We start from the raw sequence: 21391 nt of genomic DNA on the forward strand, positions 1-21391 counted from the left end.
GTCAGAAACTGCGATTTATTTGGATTTTATCACCATGGTTTACCCAAGTTCCCCATTATATAATAATCTGAACTGTTTATGATGTTGTACTTGGCACCAATGTAATCCCTGACCATAAAAACATAGCTGTAGACATCACCTTTTCTGTGGTGTCATGTTTGGTTCAGCAGATATGAAGAAAAATGCATTTTCCAGCTATGGCGGAATAGCAAAATGGCCGTCAGAGCTGCCAGGGGGGCGTTTTTTCGGTTGTACATGGCAAAATTGTTAACATCCTTTTCACGTATAGCCTGGACTAAAACACATATATACCCCCCCCAGACCCATACATAAAGGCAACAAAATGCCTGTTCCATGTTGGGGCAGAGAGGGAGAGAAACCAAAGCCCTTGAGGTGGGAGGTGGCTGGATTGGCCCTTGATCTCCTCCTTGGTGAGTCCAGTAGTGAGTACTGAATCTGTACTGCAACAATTTCTCACAGCTGAACCCAGTCAGAGAGAAAGGAAAGGGAAATGGGATACCTAATCAGTTGCACAACTCAATGCATTCAACCGAAATGTGTCTTCTGCATTTAATCCAACCCCAGAGACAGAGAGAACAATATGGAGAAGGACAGATAAAGATAGAAAGATAGAGAAAATGAGAGAGGGAGAGAGTGAAAGAGAGATAAAGAAAGGAAGAGAGAGCTTATGCAACATCTTCCTCCTTCAGATGTGGCTAGCATTATCAACCCATGTGGCTTGTCAATTAGTCACTATGACTCTATAGGACCACAGCTTCCTGTTGGTTCATTCACGTGTGTATTCATTGACACTTGATGTAATGATGGGTGGGGACCGGTGGTATGAAAACCAAGGTTGTTGATTACAAACGCAACATATTTCACCATTGTTTCTGTCTGATTCTGCATCTTTACAGTACTCTATTCACGTTTTATAATTAAATGGAAGCTGAAAAGGTTGTCCGTGGTTGGAAGGGGGCGTTCACTGTATTGGTTTAATACACAGCTAAGTCACATGATTAAGCTACCTTCTTCTTCTCTGTCCACGTGTTTCGCGTTGTGTGTGTGACAGGTGTGTGCATTGTTAACTGAAATCCAGTGATGCTTGAAACTAGAATAAAACCCAATTTTCTGCTCTTATATCAAGGGATGAGCAAATACCCTGCTTATTCTTCAGTTGCAGCAACAGACTGTACACATGAAAGGGCACCATTTTACACTACTGTCTATACATGAAAGGGCACCATTTTACACTACTGTCTATACATGAAAGGGCACCATTTTACACTACTGTCTATACATGAAAGGGCACCATTTTACACTACTGTCGATACATGAAAGGGCACCATTTTACACTACTGTCTATACATGAAAGGGCACCATTTTACATTACTGTCTATACATGAAAGGGCACCATTTTACACTACTGTCTATACATGAAAGGGCACCATTTTACACTACTGCCTATACATGAAAGGGCACCATTTTACACTACTGTCTATACATGAAAGGGCACCATTTTACATTACTGTCTATACATGAAAGGGCACCATTTTACACTACTGTCTATACATGAAAGGGCACCATTTTACATTACTGTCTATACATGAAAGGGCACCATTTTACATTACTGTCTATACATGAAAGGGCACCATTTTACACTACTGTCTATACATGAAAGGGCACCATTTTACACTACTGTCTATACATGAAAGGGCACCATTTTACATTACTGTCTATACATGAAAGGGCACCATTTTACACTACTGTCTATACATGAAAGGGCACCATTTTACACTACTGCCTCTTCATGAAAGGGCACCATTTTACACTACTGTCTATACATGAAAGGGCACCATTTTACACTACTGTCTATACATGAAACGGCACCATTTTACACTACTGTCTATACATGAAAGGGCACCATTTTACACTACTGCCTCTTCATGAAAGGGCACCATTTTACATTACTGTCTATACATGAAACGGCACCATTTTACATTACTGCCTCTTCATGAAAGGGCACCATTTTACATTACTGTCTATACATGAAACGGCACCATTTTACATTACTGCCTCTTCATGAAAGGGCACCATTTTACATTACTGTCTATACATGAAACGGCACCATTTTACACTACTGTCTATACATGAAACGGCACCATTTTACATTACTGTCTATACATGAAACGGCACCATTTTACACTACTGCCTCTTCATGAAAGGGCACCATTTTACATTACTGTCTATACATGAAACGGCACCATTTTACACTACTGTCTATACATGAAAGGGCACCATTTTACACTACTGCCTCTTCATGAAAGGGCACCATTTTACACTACTGCCTCTTCATGAAAGGGCACCATTTTACATTACTGTCTATACATGAAACGGCACCATTTTACACTACTGTCTATACATGAAAGGGCACCATTTTACACTACTGCCTCTTCATGAAAGGGCACCATTTTACACTACTGCCTCTTCATGAAAGGGCACCATTTTACACTACCGTGACTACAGCATCTTTTTTTCATTAAACCCAGCGTTAAATATGTTTTGATGAGGCAGAATTGACACATTTCGATTGGCAGCTACCTCAAAGAGAGAAGGAAACACTGGATTTTAACACGGAATATGGTTTGAATCATTGAAATTTCATTTGAGCAGGGACCTTCTCTCTATGAACAAGCATAGAGTAAACTTAGAGTACTACAGTCCAGCCACCACTTTACAAACATCAGATCAGAATGGTAAACTACCCCTGTGCATATACCCATCAATTCCACTGGAAGTAACTTACATCTATGCCTCTTAGAATAGTACCCAAGTACAGGAATGCATGATGCTCCAATTAATACCCTGTCCTCCACTGAATACAGTCATCATCATCATGCCAAAGAGTGGTTCCATGTCCAATAATATGACTACTGTTGCCAGATAAACAGTTGTGGCAGGGTTATATTGGCGTGTGTTGACTGAGAGCAGGCCTGTGGTTTAATATATGTCAAATAGAGCCTGGTACACATCTGACATACTCTGACACAGTCAATGACTCAAATGTAAATGTGGGAAATCTCTGGGGCTTTCTGGAGCTGTCACTTTTCCTCAACAACTAAATGTTTTCCCTCTCCCACCAGCTCTGTAGCATAAATAGGTCAGGTGAGTGCTGTGAACGTGTCTTCCTTGTCTTCCATATGTATGTTTATGTTCAATGTACAGTAAGAGGTATAGGACCACATATGTTTAGCTCATGGTTTCATGGATATGCAATAGGTTGTTTATTGTGAATGGTATTGTATGAGAATGCATACAACAACCACAATGCATTGAGTACTAGTGTTAATATCCTCATGACCTTAAAATAATAGTTAGGTTAAATATACATTTATCAAACGTTGTCTAAGCATCTATCGGAGTCCAACACGTGAATGCGTACACACAGCAGTGTTCTAGAATATTGGACCGTTGGCTTTCATACTTTTCAAATTCTCAGCGCTGCTAGAGCAATTTCTCCAACCCTCACCCCATTCAAATGGATGGCTGATGAGTACGTGGAGCCGCGTTGCTTGTGAATTTGGGGAGTTGCACATTCGGGCTGTGCATCGCCTGAGGACGTTGGTCTCAGAGCCGCATTGCTATGTCTGCCAAACATATTTTTTTTGACAAACTGTTCCTTTAATAAGCAGGTGCTAACTCCAGTCCATGAGTGCCCCCAACAGTACATATTGTTGATGTGGCCCCGGAAATGCACACCTGATTCTACTTGTTAACTAATCATTGATCCCTTGACAAGTTGAATGTGGTGTTTTTGTCCGCGCTACAACAAAAATGTGTGCTGTTGCCTCGAGGACCAGAGTTTGGAGACACTGCTGTAGAGCGTATTCCACATTCTCCATTTATATCAACCTGCACTCAGGGGTAGACGTAACATTGTAAATGAAAATCCAGGACACTCAAATTAGTATTACATACCATACCAAATGAAACATTCATTTATGGATGTCCATCATCCATTTCATATGATATGTTACAAATTACAATTCACATGATATGTTACAAATTACAATTCATGATATGATACGAATTTGTAATAGGTATGATATGTTACAAATTACAATTACATTAGCTAGGTGGCTAACATTAGCTAGGCTAGGGGTTAGGTTTAGGGGTTAAGGTTAGGGTTAAGGATTGGTTTATGGTTAGGAATTAGGTTAAAGGGTTAAGGTTAGGGAAGGGTTAGCTAACATGTTAAGTAGTTGAAAAGTAGCTGAAAAGTAGTAAGTAGTTGTAAAGTGGCTAATTAGCTAAAATCCATGATGAGATTCGAACGCGCAGCCATTGGGTTGCTAGACGTTAAAAGTCCAACCAACCACCCTCCTTTCATTTTTGCCTTCAGTAGTCTTCTGTCTTATGTAACCAAACCAAACGTAACATATCATGCTAATTTGAGTGTCCCCTCTTTCTTCCTTCTTTCTTTCTCTTTCCCTCTCCCTCTATTTCTTGTTCTCTAGTACAAACAAGTGGAGCAGTACATGTCTTTCCACAAACTGCCGGCTGACTTCCGACAGAAAATCCATGACTACTATGAACACAGATACCAGGGCAAGATGTTTGATGAGGAGAGCATCCTGGAGGAGCTTAATGAACCACTGCGGGAGGTAAAACAACCAAACACACCATTAAAAACCTTGACAAGGTCTGACACTTAAAGGAACAAAGGAACTGAAAAACAATGTCTCTGCCCCAGATGTCTTTTGCAAACATGCCCACTGAGAACTTCTGAAGTTCTGAACCACTTCTTTAAAATCACAATAAAAACCATAGCTCTACACAAGGAGTACCAGTACCAGGTCAATGTGCAGGTGTACGTGGTAGCTGAGGTAATTGAGGTAATACAGTATTTACATGTGGGTAGGGATAAAAGTGACTAGGCCATCAGGATATATAATAAACAGAGTAGCAGCAGCGTGAGTGAAAGTGTGGTGGTGTGGTGGTGTGTGTTGGAGTGTCAGTGTAGTATGTGTGTGGGTAGAGTCTAGTAGGTGTGCAAGAGCCAGTGAAAGGGGGTCAGTGCAAAACCATCAAAATAAATGAAGAAGTAATAAAGGTGGTCAATTTAAACTGTCTGGGTGGCCATTTGATTGATTGACTGTTCAGCAGTCTTATGGCTTGGGGGTGGAAGCTGTTCAGGTGCCTTTTGGTCCAAGACTTAGTGCTCCGGTACCGCTTACCATGCGGTAGCAGAGAGAACAGTCTATGACTTGGGTGGCTAGAGTCTTTGACAATTTTTAGGGCCTTCCTGACACCGCCTGTTATAGAGGTCCTGGATGTCAGGAAGCTTGGCCTCAGTGATGTACTGGGTCGTACGCACTACCCTCTGTAGCACCTTGCAGTCGGATGCCGAACAGTTGCCATACCAAGCACGGGTGCAGCTGTAGAACTTTTTGAGGATCTGAGGACCCATGACAAATCTTTTCAGCCTCCTGAGGGGGAAGAGGCGTTGTCGTGCCCTCTTCCCGACTTTGTTGGTGTGTTTGGACCATGATATGTCCTTAGTGATGTGGACACAGAGGAACTTGAAGCTCTCAACCCGCTCCACTGCAGCCCCGTTGATGTGAATTGGGGCGTGTTCGGCCCTCCGTTTCCTATAGTCCACAATAAGCTCATGGTGATTTTAGGCTTGTGTGATGCTGCTCGGCCCATTTCCTGAAACTCCCGACGAACAGTTCTTGTGCTGACATTGCTTCCAGAGGCAGCTTGGAACACAGTAGTAAATGTTGCAACCAAGGACAGAAGATTTTAAGCGCTTCAGCACTTGGCAGTCTCGTTCTGTGAGCTTGTGTGTCCTACCACTTTGCGGCTGAGCCGTTGTTGCTCCTAGATGTTTCCACTTCAGAATAATAGCACTTGCAGTTGATCGGGGCAACTCTAGCAGGACAGTAATTTTACGAACTAACTTGTTGTAAAGGTGTCATCCTGTGACGGTGCCACGTTGAAAGTCAGCTCTTCAGTAAGGCCATTCTACTGACAATGTTTCCTATGGAGATTGCATGGGTGTGTGCTCAATTTTATACACTTGTCAACAACGAATGTGGCTGAAATAGCCCGAATCCACTCATTTGAAGGGGTGTCCACATAATTTTGTGTATGTAGTGTATGTTAGTCTTAGACTTAACAATTCAAATTCAGTTACATTAATTATATTTTCCCTCAGGAAATTGTCAACTTCAACTGCCGTAAGCTGGTGGCATCCATGCCCCTGTTTGCCAATGCCGACCCCAACTTTGTGACAGCCATGTTGACCAAGCTCCGCTTCGAGGTCTTCCAGCCCGGAGATTACATCATCAGGGAGGGCACCATCGGCAAGAAGATGTACTTCATCCAACATGGTGTGACCAGCGTGCTGACCAAAGGAACTATGGGCATGAAGCTCTCTGATGGATCCTACTTTGGAGGTATGCTCAACAATATATATATATACATTTTATTTTATTCAATTCAATTGTATTCTATCGTGGTGCTGATAACATACATCTACTGTAGAACAGATATTATATAAGTTACAGTACATTCATGTAGACTTAATTCACGTTCCTTTCTCGCTCTAAATCAGGGATCATCAAGTACATTTTTTTTCTGGTCGGGGGGCCTGAACGTATTTACAAATAATTTGTAGACTGAAAATTGACCGAAAGAAGACCAAACAGATAAAATATCTGACTAAAACATAACATTTGTATACAATATTTTATGTGAAGGAATACTTGGGAACAGCTTTTTTTAAATAAAAATGACTTGGAGCTGATTTCCTGGTGTTTTTACATTATTTTATGTCCAACAATACAATTTATTTTATTTTATTTTATTCAAAAATAAAACCACCTGCGGCCCACCAGTTGGGGAACCCTGCCCTAAATCCTATGATCCAAACCACCAATGTCTCAACTATGTTAATATAAAAATTGTAGCAGGCAAGACAATAAAATAAAAACACCCTGACATTTGACTTATTCTCGCTAGTCTTTTCGCCCTGCAGCCAGTTTTGTCCCCATTTCCCATGCAGTCTGTCCTCTTCCCTGCCTGTTTTCAGATGCATCGCTGCTGTTGATCCACAAAAAAAAGCACAACTTTTCCCAATGTGTCTGGGCCATGGTCTGGGGGCATTCTTCACATCCGGCTCCTCTTCAGAAGAGCAGAGTTCAGTTCAGTGGTGCTGTGGGTTGGGCTGTGAGGTGCCAGGAGCAAGGGCGGATGCTGAGGGAGAGAGATCTACAGCAGCACCCACGGCTCATAAATAACAGCTAATTAGTCCACAGAACACCAATGACAGAGCAATTAGGAATGTCAACCGTCGACGTTCAAAGCCAAGCCATTATATTTTATGCCACCAGGAGGCCAACCCTTTTCTACATGGCATGGGCTAGGCACAAACTTGAATCAGAATGTCTGTTGGATTTGTGGTGGCATTTGCCGATTCATCTGCTATTATTTACAATTAATAATATTACTGGAAAAGATACCGTATTTTGGTCATGTTGTTGTAGTATGATGAGGCCATATGGAAAGAAGGTAAAAACTAGGCACTGTAATAGTTGCCCTAAGATAAATTAAATGTGGGCATAAGGGAAACAACATGGCCCATATTTGCCGTAGTTTGTTATTAAAGGAGGAAATACCGGAGTGAGTAAATGGGTGTAGTAGAGTCAGAATCACATCCCAGCATTGTGTTCTGCTGCTTGCCTCTGCAGCACTCGGCACAGCGGAGAGAACGGAATCTCATTAATCTTGTGAAGAACTGTAAATCCCCCATCAGATAGCGAAGAGACACAGGGCCGCGCTGACACCCAAGGTCACACTTTAATACCCTGTGAATAAGGAGTCATTTTGAGAGTGGGAGGGGAGCTGGGGTGGAGAGGGTTTGTCACTGCGGCTTACTGACAAGATTATTATGTAAATGTATAACTCATGAATGGAACATCCCTTTGTTGCTCTTTAATGGTATGTGGGCCTCTGTCCAGCCGGCAGTAGCTGATCTTTTACTTGACTGCGCTTCTTGTTAAATCCTATTTTTCCATTGTCCCCGGGGGGTTGCCTACCACTGTAAAAGCTGATATGTAGAGTGGAGCCAGTGCAGTTCCCCCATGCATACAGTAAATACTCCCCCCCCCCCCCCCCCCCTTTACTGAGAGCCAGAGGATACCCTTCACACGCGACAGCAGCGCGAGGGGGGAGAACGGGGAGGCAGCAGAGTAAAAAGAGCATATGGTTGTCAAGACAACCATCAGTCACAGGCCAGAGAAGGAAGGGTAACACCTGAATGTAATGAACCTTGGCTCTACTACGTATCCAATCCTGTAGCTCCCTCCATACACTAAGTAGTCTCAGCAGGGTCTTTGGTTTAAATGCCTTTCTCCTCTCTGTATTCATGCTCTGTATCCTCTCTGTAAATGACCTATGTCCACATGTGATACATTGATACTGTAGGATTGTGTGTGCATTGTATTTGAATCATAGTGTAGCAGTGTTTTATAAGATAGAAATAAGAAGAATAACGAGTGTGACATGTCCAAGGGAACTTTGCCATGGGGATCATGACATTCGAATGGCTCATGTTTCTTTGACATGTTTTCTGTAGCTGAGTTACAGTAATGATGCTCCCTCTGGCCGTGTAGTAATTGTGTCTGTCTCTGATCGTCCTGTCTTTCTCTCTCTCCCTCAGAGATCTGTCTGTTGACCCGAGGCAGACGGACGGCCAGTGTGCGGGCGGACACGTACTGCCGTCTCTACTCCCTGTCTGTGGATAACTTCAATGAGGTGCTGGAGGAGTACCCCATGATGAGACGAGCCTTCGAGACTGTGGCCATCGACCGACTGGACCGGATAGGTGAGACCAGCCCACCCACTGACCAGTAAATAAGCCACTGACCCATACAGGATTAGCTATGCACGTAGTTGAGGCATTTTGTCATTCACAGAATCAGCAGAACAAAAACAGACATACTGTATTCTATCAATGGAACCTACTGTAACTATGCCACTAATCATTTCTCTTTGACTTCCCTGGTTCCTTTGATTTAGATGCAGCTGGTGTATCTTCAGCATTTGATTTTCACAAGATATGATTATTATCTCAAAATGACTGTGTGTGCCGTCCTCCCCTGGGTTTACTGTAAATGTGCTCTCAGGAGGAGTGATGCTCATTTGTGAAAGGGACTGCTCAGCACACTGTCTAAACAGCTTCCTTATGCTCTCCTCTTCTGTGTGGAAGGGAGGAAGTTACCGTATTCTCTCTTGGTTGCTGCGTTACCTCCAGTGTTGCTACGCTGTCAGTCACTCAGCTATCATCAGAAAGCACCTGGTTAGTGAATTCCGAGCTTTGAGTGTAAACATATAAATTATTAAACAGTGAAGGCAAGGTCAATGTGATGCTGATGTCACCGCTCAGTGACGTGCAGGGGCCCTGCATCCACCAACTGCCAGCGGTTGCCATAGCAGCCAGATTCCACATCAAGTACGAGACATTCGGTTTCACACATTCAGATGAGATTGAGTTGTCTTTGATCTTTGACAACAGATTAATACCTAACCTGAATAGAGCATAGGGGAGCAAGAAAGGTTTAATATTCTGTTTAACCCATTCATGTCTGTAACAGAAATTTAAAATGTATTTTAGTACACTTGTTCTCTGAGCTTACTGATGGACGAATCTGAAGACATCTTTTAAATCAGCCAAAGCATTTGTCTACAATGTGAGTTGTTGATATTGTAGTATATTTTGTCTCCAGAGACATGGGGTTACTGTTTTTACACATTTCATGAATCACGTCATGTGAATGAATACATGTTTAAATGATTCGATCTTTAAAAAAATGTTGGTATATAGATTGTCCAGAACAATATATACAGTGCATTCGGAAAGTATTCAGACCACTTGACTTTTTCCACATTTTACAGCCTGACACTAAAATTGATTAAATCATTTTTCACCCCCTCATCATCTATACACAATACCCCATAATGACAACACAAAAACAGTTTTTAGAAATGTCTGCAAATGTACAACCCCCCCCCCCCCCCCCCCCTGAAATATCACCTTTACATAAATATTCAGACCCTTTACTCAGTACTTTGCTGAAGCACCTTTGCCAGCGATTACACCCTTGAGTCTTCTTGGGTATGATGCTGCCAGCTTAGCACACCTGTATTTGGGGAGTTTCTCCCATTCTTCTCTGCAGATCCTCTTAAGATCTGTCAGGTTGGATGGGGAGCTGCACAGCTATTTTCAGGTCTCTCCAAAGATGTTTGATCAGGTTCAAGTTCGGGCTCTGGCTGGGCCACTCAAGTACTTGTCCCAAAGCCACTCTTGCGTTGTCTTGGCTGTGTGCTTAGGGTCATTGTCTTGTTGGATGGTGAACCTTCGCCCCAGTCTGAGGTCCTGAGCACTCTGGAGCAGGTTTTCATCATGGATCTCTCTGTACATTTCTCCATTCATCTTTCCCTCGATCCTGACTAGTCTCCCAGTCCCTGCCGCTGAAAAGCATCCTCACAGCAAGATGCTGCCGCCACCATGCTTTACCTGTAGGGATGGTGCCAGGTTTCCTCCAGACGTGACGCTTGGCATTCAGGCCAAAGAGTTCAAACTTGGTTTCATCAGACCAAATAATCTTGTTTCTCAAGGTCTGAGAGTCTTTAGGTGCCTTTTGGCAAACTCCAAGCAGGCTGTCATATGTCTTTTACTGAGGATTGGCTTTTGTCTGGCCACTACCATAAAGGCCTGATTGGTGGAGTGCTGTGGAGATGATTGTCCTTCTGGAAGGTTCTCACATCTCCACGGAGGAACTCTGTAACTCTTTCAGTGTGACCATCGTGTTCTTGGTCACCTCCCTGACCAAGGCCCTTCTCCCCCAATTGCTCAGTTTGGCTGGGTGGCCAGCTCTAGGAAGAATCTTTGTGCTTCCAAACTGCTTCCATTTAAGAATGGTGGAGGCCACTGTGTTCTTGGGGACCTTCAATGCTTCAGAAATGTTTTGGTACCCTTCCCCAGATCTGTGCCTTGACACAATCCTGTCTCGGAGCTCTACGGACAATTCCTTCAACCTCATGGCTTGGTTTTTGCTCTGACGTGTACTGTCAACTGTGGGACCTTCTATAGACAGGTTTGTGCCTTTCCAAATCATGTCCAATCAATTGAATTTACCACAGGTGGACTCCAATCAAGTTGTAGAAACATCTCAAGGATGATCAATGGAAACAGGATGCACCTGAGCTCAATTTTGAATCTCGTAGCAAAGGGTCTGAATACTTATGTAAATAAGGTATTTCTGTTTTTATTTTGTATACATTTGCAAAAAATTCAAAAAAGTTGCTTACGCTTTGTCATTATGGGGTATTGTGTGTAGATTGGTGAGGAAATTGTTTTATTTTAGAATAAGGCTGTAACGTAACAAAATGTGGAAAAAGGAAATGGGTCTGAATATTCTCCGAATGCACTGAGTATACCAAGCATTAGGAACACCTTCAGAACAGCCAATCCAAACACACTCTCTTATACACACACACCGCTAGAGTACATAAGGAAATCCAGTGCATGTCAATGGAGACTACAGAGTGAGTCATTTTACAGCAATTTCCTTAACTCAATATTAGGAAGGTTTTACAGAACATATATTGTGTTGCGCCCCCTTTTGCCTTCAGAACAGCCTCAATTAATTGGGGCATGGACTCTACAAGGTGTCAAAAGCATTCCACAGGGATGCTGGCCCATGTTGGCTCCAATGCTTCCACAGTTGTCAAGTTGGCTGGATGTCCTTTGGGTGGTGTACAATTCTTGATACAAACTCAGCAGAGTTGCTGTTCTTGACACAAACTGGTGCGCCTACTACCATCCCCCGTTCAAAGGCACTTAAATCTTTTGTCTTGCCCGTTCACCCTCTGAATGGCTCACATAAACAATCCATGTCTCAATTGTATCAAAACTTCAAAATCCTTCTTTAACCCGTCTCCTCCCCTTCATCTACGCTGATTGAAGTGGATTTGACAGGGGACATCAATAAAGGATCATAGCTTTTACCTGTGTTTTTAATGCTTTGTACACTCAGTATATACAAAACAAATATCTATAGAAATCCACACACACACACACACTCTCTCTCACATACACAGCCCTAGAATATATGCTTTATAAGTAAATTCAATGGAGACTGGATCTCTCTCTCTCTCAGGTCTTAAGAATTGTTGGTATGTGTGTGTATATATATATATACACACACACAACAACAATTCTTAAGAATTCTTATGAATGTTTCTTGTGAATGTTTTGCATTCATACCAAACATAATTTGATTTGTGGCACATTTTTGATATTGTGCTAAATATTGTACAAGCACGCGAATGGGTTCATTCGTCTGCTGTTTTAGCTATTCTCTAGATTTACTGACAACAGAAGCATCCTGGATCAAAGGCTTAGTGTTGTAAGTGGCCAGACTAAACAGTCACTGGCGGGTAGGAAGCTTATGAATTCCAGATCTAAACAGTAATTCAGAGGATGGTAATTCTCTGTTAACCTTGGAGTTATTTTGGTCTTTTTCCGACACCTTCACCTAAAGCATCCAAAGAAATCATGTTTATAAAGTCTTGTAGTTTACACAATGTCAGGACAGGAGACTATGATCCTTCTGTTTAGCAGATCAGGGTGTGTACTACAGTGCTCTGGCGCCTTTAGATGTCTATGGAAGAGACAGTAGACTAGACTCATTGAACTCTATCCTGACCCTAAGGAAACATAATAGACGTGGCCCTTTTGGCCTGGGGCCTATAGCAGCCAACCACTCTGCAGTCAACTGGACTGTGTTGTACCATGCTAGCTAGTTATGCAGCTTGAATTAGAGTTAATGTCCCTGTCAGACTGTATTTTCCATGTTCCTCCAGTCCCTCAGACTCATGTTTCAAATCCACCTGATGTTTTCATGTGGGTGTCACTCTATTTGTTTTTAAAAGCCCGATGGAGACGGACAAGTTGAAAGTCCCCTGCCGATGGGGAGAAAAACAGAGAGTAGTAAAGATGAAACTCTGAAACTTGAGAGGGGGCGGAAGTAATAATCCTAATAATCCTTTTAATGCGCGTTCAACTAGAAATGTTTTGAACACTGGAGAGATGAGAGAGATGGATCTGTGATCTTACTTGGCCGCCTGCGTGAGCTCCGTGAAGGAGGCAATTTCAGCTGCAAATTGGTTTCTCCCCCAGCACCACCACCAACCCAGGCCCACACAACCACTACACACATGCACATGTTGATCCACCTCATGTTTGAGAAAACACAGGCCACCCATTCTCACACCCTTGTGTTTACAATTCAGGTGGTGCATGCTAGAGATGGGACGATTAACTGATTAATTGCCTGCCTCTTACCAAAGCATTTTGCTTACGTCCATAAACTGGTAATTAGGCTACACAATGTGTTTTAGGGTTCTATTCAAACCATTATTTGGTCAACTGTAATGTGCATTAACCTGCTTCCTGCAAGTAAAGTATCTGCCCCTCCGCCCCTGTTTCGCTGCCCGCTCTCAATCCCTCCCCCCACCTTGTGCACGGAGTGAAGGGAGCATACGAACAACATTTCAAAATGTAATTGCAGGAAAAACACTTTTTGTCTAATGTTACTGTTGTTAAAGAGAAGAGAGTCTCAGCTTTCTGTATGTATGAAAAACATTTCTCAACACTAAATATTGAGAAATTACCAGCGCTTTACAAACAGAGTATATAATTGAGGTGATGCGTTGGCGAAACCGAGCGCACCATTTGTGGTGAATACATCATCAATGGCCTACATAGGCCTAACCAATGGAACGTGTTTTGTTGGATATTAATTATATCAATTACATGGCTATCTAGCAACAATATCATATTTAGGGTTGGCAATCTAGCTAATATGTTTTGACTTCCACTTCCTTAGGTGTTGAATTATGTAGTATATAGCCTAAGCCAATATGCACAAAAAGATGCAGGTAACTTAATCTCTAAAGAGCCCCAAATGAATCTGATCATTCTAGATCCTGTTTTGACTCTGTCACGTCTGTCACATGTGCTCAGTGTGAACCTGCTTTCATCTGTGAAGAGCACAGGGCGCCAGTGGCGAATTTGCCAATCTTGGTGTTCTCTGGCAAATGCCAAACGTCCTGCACGGTGTTGGGCTATAAGCACAACCCCCACCTGTGGACGTCGGGCCCTCATACCACCCTCATGGAGTCTGTTTCTGACTGTTTGAGCAGACACATGCACATTTGTGGTCTGCTGGAGGTCCTTTTGCAGGGCTCTGGCAGTGCTCCTCCTGCTCTTCCTTGCACAAAGGCGGAGGTAGCGGTTCTGCTGCTGGGTTGTTGCCCTCCTACGGCCTCCTCCACGTCTCCTGATGTACTGGCCTGTCTCCTGGTAGCGCCTCCATGCTCTGGACACTACGCTGACAGACACAGCAAACCTTCTTGCCACAGCTCGCATTGATGTGCCATCCTGGATGAGCTGCACTACCTGAGCCACTTGTGTGGGTTGTAGACTCCGTCTCATGCTACCACTAGAGTGAAAGCACCACCAGCATTCAAAAGTGACCAAAACATCAGCCAGGAAGCATAGGAACTGAGAAGTGGTCTGTGGTCACCACCTGCAGAACCACTCCTTTATTGGAGGTGTCTTGCTAATTGCCTATAATTTCCACCTGTTGTCTATTCCATTTGCACAACAGCATGTGAAATTGATTGTCAATCAGTGTTGCTTCCTAAGTGGACAGTTTGATTTCACAGATGTGTGATTGACTTGGAGTTACATTGTGTTGTTTAAGTGTTCCCTTTATTTTTTTGAGCAGTGTATATATATATATATATATATATATATATTAATTTCCTGAACATGTTAGATGAAATAGCTAACGTTTTTCATGTCTTACTTGGCACCTTAAAAGTCCTGCCGCTAACGAAAAGTGATTGTGCATAAAAAAAATATACAGTACCAATCAAAAGTTTGGACACTTTATTTTGAATATTTTCTACATTGTAGAATAATAGTGAAGACATGAAAACTATGAAATAACACATATGGAATCATGTAGTAACCAAACAATTGTTAAACAAATCCATATATATTTGAGATTCTTCAAAGAAGCCACCCTTTGCCTTGATGACAGCTTTGCAAACTCTTGGCATTCTCTCAACCGGCTTCATGAATGCATTTCAATTAACAGGTATGCCTTGTTAAAAGTCAATTTGTCAAATTTCTTTCCTTCTTAATGCGTTTGAGCCAATCAGTTGTTTTGTGACAAGGTATGGGTGGTATACAGAAGATAGCCCTATTTGGTAGAAGACCAAGTCCATATTATGGTAAGTACAGCTCAAATAAGCGTATCATTACTTTAAGACATGAACGTCAGTCAGCCTGGAAAATTTCAAGAACTTTGAAAGTTTCTTCAAGTGGAGTCGCAAAAACCATCAAGGGCTATGATGAAACTGGCTCTCATGAGGACAGCCACAGGAAAGGAAGACCCAGAGTTACCTTTGCTGCAGAGGATAAGTTCATTCGAGTTACCAGCCTCAGAAATTGCAGCGCAATGCTTCACAGAGTTCAAGTAACAGACACATCTGAACATCAATTGTTCAGAGGAGACCGCATGAATCAAGCCTTCATGGTCAATTTGCTGCAAAGAAACAACTATATTGGTCATGACACCAATAAAAAGAAGAGACTTGCTTGGGCCAAGAAACATGACCAATGGACTTTAGACTGGTGGAAATTTGTCCTTCGGTCTGATGAGTCCAAATGTGCGATTTTTGATTCCAACCACCGTGTCTTTGTGAGACGCAGAGTAGGTGAATGGATGATCTCCGCATGTGTGGTTTTTCAAGAGGACAATGACTCAAAACACACCTTTAGGCTGTGAAAGGGCTATTTGACCAAGAAGGAGAGTGATGGAGTGCTGCATCAGATGTCCTGGCTTCCAGAGTCACCCGACCTCAATCCAATTGGGATGAGTTGGACCGCACAGTGAAGGAAAAGCAGTCAACAAGTGCTCAGCATACAATTGAAGTCAGAAGTTTACATACACCTTAGCCAAATACATTTAAACTCAGTTTTTCACAATTCCTGACATTTAATCCTAGTAAAAATCCCTGTTTTAGGTCAGTTACCACTTTATTTTACGAATGTGAAATGTCAGAATAATAGTAGAGAGAATTATTTATTTCAGCTTTTATAGCCTTCATCACATCCCCAGTGGGTCAGAAGTTTACATACACTCAATTAGTATTTGGTAGCATTGCCTTTACATTGTTTAACTTGGGTCAAACATTTTGGGTAGCCTTCCACAAGCTTCCCACAATAAGTTGGTTGAATTCTGGCCCACTCCTCTGACAGAGCTGGTGTAACTGAGTCAGGTTTGTAGGCCTCCTTGCTCACACACGCTTTTTCAGTTCTGCCCACAAATGTGCCCCTAATTTGCTAAGCTTGCTGTATTGTACAATGCTGTCCAATACAATTTTTTTTTGTATTGGCATTAGCACAGTATACATGATCCCAATTTTAGCCCCAAGAAGGTGGCAATTAAAAAAAAACAATGTGTGATTTACACATTAAACGCGTTGATTTACACGTTGCGCACCGTAGATTAAAAAGTATGTGGATAGTGCAAGAACAACGGCGTCATATCTTTTTTAAATTTAAATTTTATTTTTACCCCCTCTTTCTCCCCAATTGTTAGTAGTTACTGCCTTGTCTCATCACTACAACTCAACCGAAGGTTGAGAGTCATGCGTCCTCCGAAACACAACCCAACCAAGCCGCACTGCTTCTTAACACAGCGCGCATCCAACCCGGTAGCCAGCCGCACCAATGTGTCGGAGGACCTAGCGAACTGGTCAGCGTGCACTGCGTCTGGCCCGCCACAGAAGTAGCTAGTGCACGATGAGACAAGGATATCCCTCCCGGCCAAACCCTCTCTAAGCTGGACGACGCTAGGCCAATTGTGCGTCGCCCCATGGACCGCCCGGTCGAGGTCGGCTGCGACAGCGCCTGGGCTCGAACCCAGAGTCTCTGGTGGCACAGCTAGCACTGCGATGCAATGCCTTAGACCACTGCGCCACCCGGGAGGCCCGAATTCCTCCACCTTTATGCACCTTAGCCATTGAAAGGAGATGTGAATACATGTCTGTCCTGATCAGGTTAATTAACTGCTTCCAGCTGCCCCATACTCTGTTCTGCTATGCCAGCAACTTCTCTAATACCAACTAATCAGGGGGGAGAATGCTATTACTGTCGGGCACTGTTAGGAGTATTCATTGGACCATTTGGCTGTTTATTACTTTGTATAATGTATTGATTGTGCTGATTCTACAGTGGAACAGTGTCTGCTCAGGTAACAGAGTCTCATCTCTCCTCTTCTATTTTCCGTCCTCAGGGAAGAAGAACTCTATCCTAATGCACAAGGTTCAGCATGACCTCAACTCGGGTGTCTTCAACAACCGAGAGAATGAAATTATCCAAGAGATTGTGAAATATGACCGTGAGATGGTGCAGCAGGTGGACATGCAGAGGCCTCGTGCCATGTCCATGTCCAACCCCCCCACGCACGGGGGTATCTTCGCTCCTCCAGCCCCACCTCAGAGCTCAGCCATCGCCACCCTCCAGCAGGCTGTGGCTATGAGCTTCTGTCCCCCCATGGCAGGCCCCCTGGTAGGGGCCGGGGCCCTGCAGTCACCTTGGATGGTACGGAGGTTCCAGGTGATGCAGAGCATGTCAGCCTCCCCTCCTCCCCAGACTGAGCAGACCATGCAGCCCCAGCTACACGCCGGTGGTGCCTTCGCCTCCGCCCTCTCGAGCCCCCCCATCCAGAGCCCCCTAGCTGCTGGGGGACGGACATTCCAGTACGGCCACTCTTCTGGCTCCCAGCTCTCCCTGGTCCAGCAGATTGTACCCAGCCCCCCACACCGGCCCAACACCCATAACAGCACCCGCTCTCTGCACATGGGCAGTCTGAGTCAGGACGCCAGGGCACTGTCTGCCTCTCAGCCCTCTCTGCCCCAGGGAGGGGCTCAACCCATGGCCCCGAGCCCATCACAGTCCAACCGTGTTTCCTCAACCTCCATTGGGCCACCTCAGACCCCCCCGGGTTCTGTGGGGCTCAGGAGCGCTGTGACTCATAGGATGGTTCTGCCCCACCAGATGTCTGTGGGGGCGTTTCCTCTAGCCTCCCTCCCGGGGACTCTGACATCGCTGGGGACAGGCATGGGTGCGGGTATGGGAATCGGCATGGGAGTGGGCATGGGATCAGGCTTGGCGCCAGCCCTTCCGGACTCGGGTTTACCCAAAAAGGACTCCAAAGCCAGCCACCCTGAGACAGACCATGTCAGATCGAGGCTATCTTCCAATTTGTGACCTTTATTAGATTTCTGCAGAGCCAGGAGTTTTTGGTTGTGGGAACTGTGGAAGGTTTTGTCCTTAGACCCCATAATCTCCCCTCTCCCTGTCACGCGGGTCTGAATATGACTATAAGAATGTATGCTGTGGGACCTTGGAGAGGGAGACCGTAGCTGGAAGACAATGTACGACTAACAATATAGTTATTATCAGAGGTGGGATGTTTCTACTCCACCCACAGACATAGATAGTAGATACCGTCCGTACGTAGTAGTAGCACCTTCTCCCCACATCTCTCCTTTATTTACTCTCTTTACTGTAACCATATTCAACATAAATAGCACGCATCTCTCACCCATTATCTATATAGTCGAACAATACAAACTGGCAGGGACAAGAAGAAAATCAGGAACCTGCTTCCGATGACAACGATGACATCAACACTTTGCAGAAGTTCTTCTGGGATTTCATCTTTTCTCTACGGACTGGTTTTAACAAAAGTTCTACTCACGTCACTGTAATATTGTTTCAGAAAACAAGAAAATGTTTTTTTTAGACCATGTCTTAAATTATTGTTTTTTTTTGTTGTTGTTTTTTCACAGGTTGGGCTTAATAAACAAAAGGTTGCATTGCATTAATGGGATTAATAATATATTTCTGAAAAAAACGAGTGGATAGATCATTTCACTGCATTGATTTCAACATTTAAAGCCATATCCTTGTGTGTGTGTGTGTGTGTGTGTGTGTGTGTGTGTGTGTGTGTGTGTGTGTGTGTGTGTGTGTGTGTGTGTGTGTGTGTGTGTGTGTGTGTGTGTGTGTGTGTGTGTGTGTGTGTGTGTGTGTGTGTGTGTGTGTGTGTGTGTTAATAAGGAATTCACATCTATAAAATATATCTTCCCCCGTCCTCAAATTGTATTTGCAGATGACAGTGTAGGTATCATTTCAGTATTTTTCTTGGAGTCTACAGCCTACATTTCATTCTGGCTTGGCCAGAATACAGCTAGGGTGCAAGTGATATACACTACATGAGCAAAAGTATGTGGGCACATACTCGTCGACCACATCTCATTAGAAAATCATGGGCATTAATATGGAGTTGGTCCCCCCTTTGCTGCTATAACAACCTCTACTCTGCTGGGAAAGCTTTCCACTAGATGTTGGAACATTGCTGAGAGGTCTTGCTTCCATTCAGCCACATGAGCATTAGTGAGGTCGGGCACTGATGTTGGGCGATGAGACCTGGCTCGCAGTTGGCGTTCCAATTCATCCCAAAGGTGTTTGATGGGGTTGAGGTCAGGGCGTTTCAACTGCTCCAGTATCCAATGGCAGCAAGCTTTAAACCACTCCAGCCTGCGCTTGGCATTGTGCATGGTGATCTTAGGTTAGGGTGCGTCTGCTCGGCTATTGAAATCCATTTCCTGAATCTCCCGATGAACAATTATTGTGCTGACGTTGCTTCCAGAAGCAGTTTAGAACTCGGCAGTGACTGTTGCAACCGTGGACAGACAATTTTTACGCTCTATGTGCTGCAGCACTCGGCAGTCCCATTCTGTGAGCTTGTGTGGCCTACCACTTTGGGCGGAGCCGTTGTTGCTCCTAGACATTTCCACTTCACAATAACAGCACTTACAGTTGACTGGGGCAGCTCTAGCAGGGCAGAAATTTGACGAACTGATTTGCTGGAAAGATGGCATCCTATGACGGTGACACGTTGAAAGCTCTTCAGTAAGACCATTCTACTGCCAATGTTTGTCTATGGAGATTGCATGGCTGTGTGCTCAATTTTATACACCTGTCAGCAACGGGTGTGGCTGAAACATCCAAATCCACTCATTTGATGGGGTGTCCACATACTTTTGTGCATATAGTGTTTAAACCAAGTCATCCATCCCCATTGGCTGCTCGGCTATTGAAATCAATTTCCTGATTTGAGTTATGAATCACATGAATATATCAACATACTGTATCTCATTCAACCCTGATGGAAATGCGTATCAGGTTTTTTGCATAGCTGAAGTTTAGAACAGACAGATCATAGTTTTATATTTTATAGTCTGACTGATGTTCTGACGGCACTGTGCAGTGTAATTGATTACGCTAATATGTATTCTTATACTGTACAGACTGATGCACCCTGGTCAGATCCACACATCCACACACCATTTAATGAATACATTGAATTTTTCATCTCATCGGCATTGTCCCATCCATTACAAGACTTTTTAGATTATTTGAAGTTTAAAACAAATCCATTTTCTTTTTCCTTTCCTCTCAAATTCTAACAGTAATATTGCATCAAATTGAGGTAGATTTTGTGTGCATAAATGACATAATGCTTCTGGAATGCTGAAATCTAAATGACTCCCATTCTATTCTAATCTGCAGCAAGGACAGAGCAGACATTTTGGAGGGTGCATTTCAATGATGTGTCTCCTACCATAAGTGATGCCACTGAATGTGTGTACCGGCCTCCACTGATTAGTGTCCAAAAGTATTAGTGGAAGAGGCTTTCCAAGCGCTGATATCCACTTCATCTGCTGCTCAATAACCCCCGCACCACCACCACCACCACCACCATTACTATGTAATGAGAGAGAAGATTGGATCCCCTCAGGCCCCATTTATTTTGGACTGTTATTACTTTCCATTGTGTTTCATCATAAGTTTTACTGTATTATCCACCTTGTCGGTGGCGCCAAGGTTGTGGGTTTGGAAGGGATTTGTTGCTGGAAATTATGCCCAATGAAACTTCTTTGGGAACTTTCATGTGTTTGAAGGTGGTTTTAATTCCTTTTAGGTTTTGAGACTATTTGTCTAGCAATAAATTAGGACATTTAACAAACATGTAATAAATACCATACAATACAGTGTAGATGAAAAGCCAAAATTTGAATAAAATGTCAATGTTTTTGAATTGCTTAAGATTTGTTTATGGGAAGCGTTTGGAAGTTCTTATATCTACTGTACATGACACACTTAAGATGGTAAATG

At 43.4% G+C, this 21391-nt stretch overlaps 1 protein-coding gene across 1 annotated transcript in view; it reads left to right on the top strand.

Annotated features, from left to right (window-relative positions):
- LOC139410146 (potassium/sodium hyperpolarization-activated cyclic nucleotide-gated channel 2-like) overlaps positions 1-19032 on the top strand; it is a 68713-nt gene extending 49681 nt beyond the window's left edge. The window contains exons 5-8 of the mRNA XM_071155589.1: positions 4518-4664; positions 6221-6461; positions 8726-8890; positions 17442-19032. Of these exons, the coding sequence (XP_071011690.1) occupies positions 4518-4664; positions 6221-6461; positions 8726-8890; positions 17442-18418 (1530 nt within the window). The 3' untranslated portion in view covers positions 18419-19032. The remainder of the gene's footprint in view (positions 1-4517; positions 4665-6220; positions 6462-8725; positions 8891-17441) is intronic.
- Positions 19033-21391: the final 2359 nt, after the last annotated feature.

The sequence above is a fragment of the Oncorhynchus clarkii genome, chromosome 5, assembly GCF_045791955.1.
Source record: "Oncorhynchus clarkii lewisi isolate Uvic-CL-2024 chromosome 5, UVic_Ocla_1.0, whole genome shotgun sequence".
Taxonomy (NCBI): domain Eukaryota; kingdom Metazoa; phylum Chordata; class Actinopteri; order Salmoniformes; family Salmonidae; genus Oncorhynchus; species Oncorhynchus clarkii.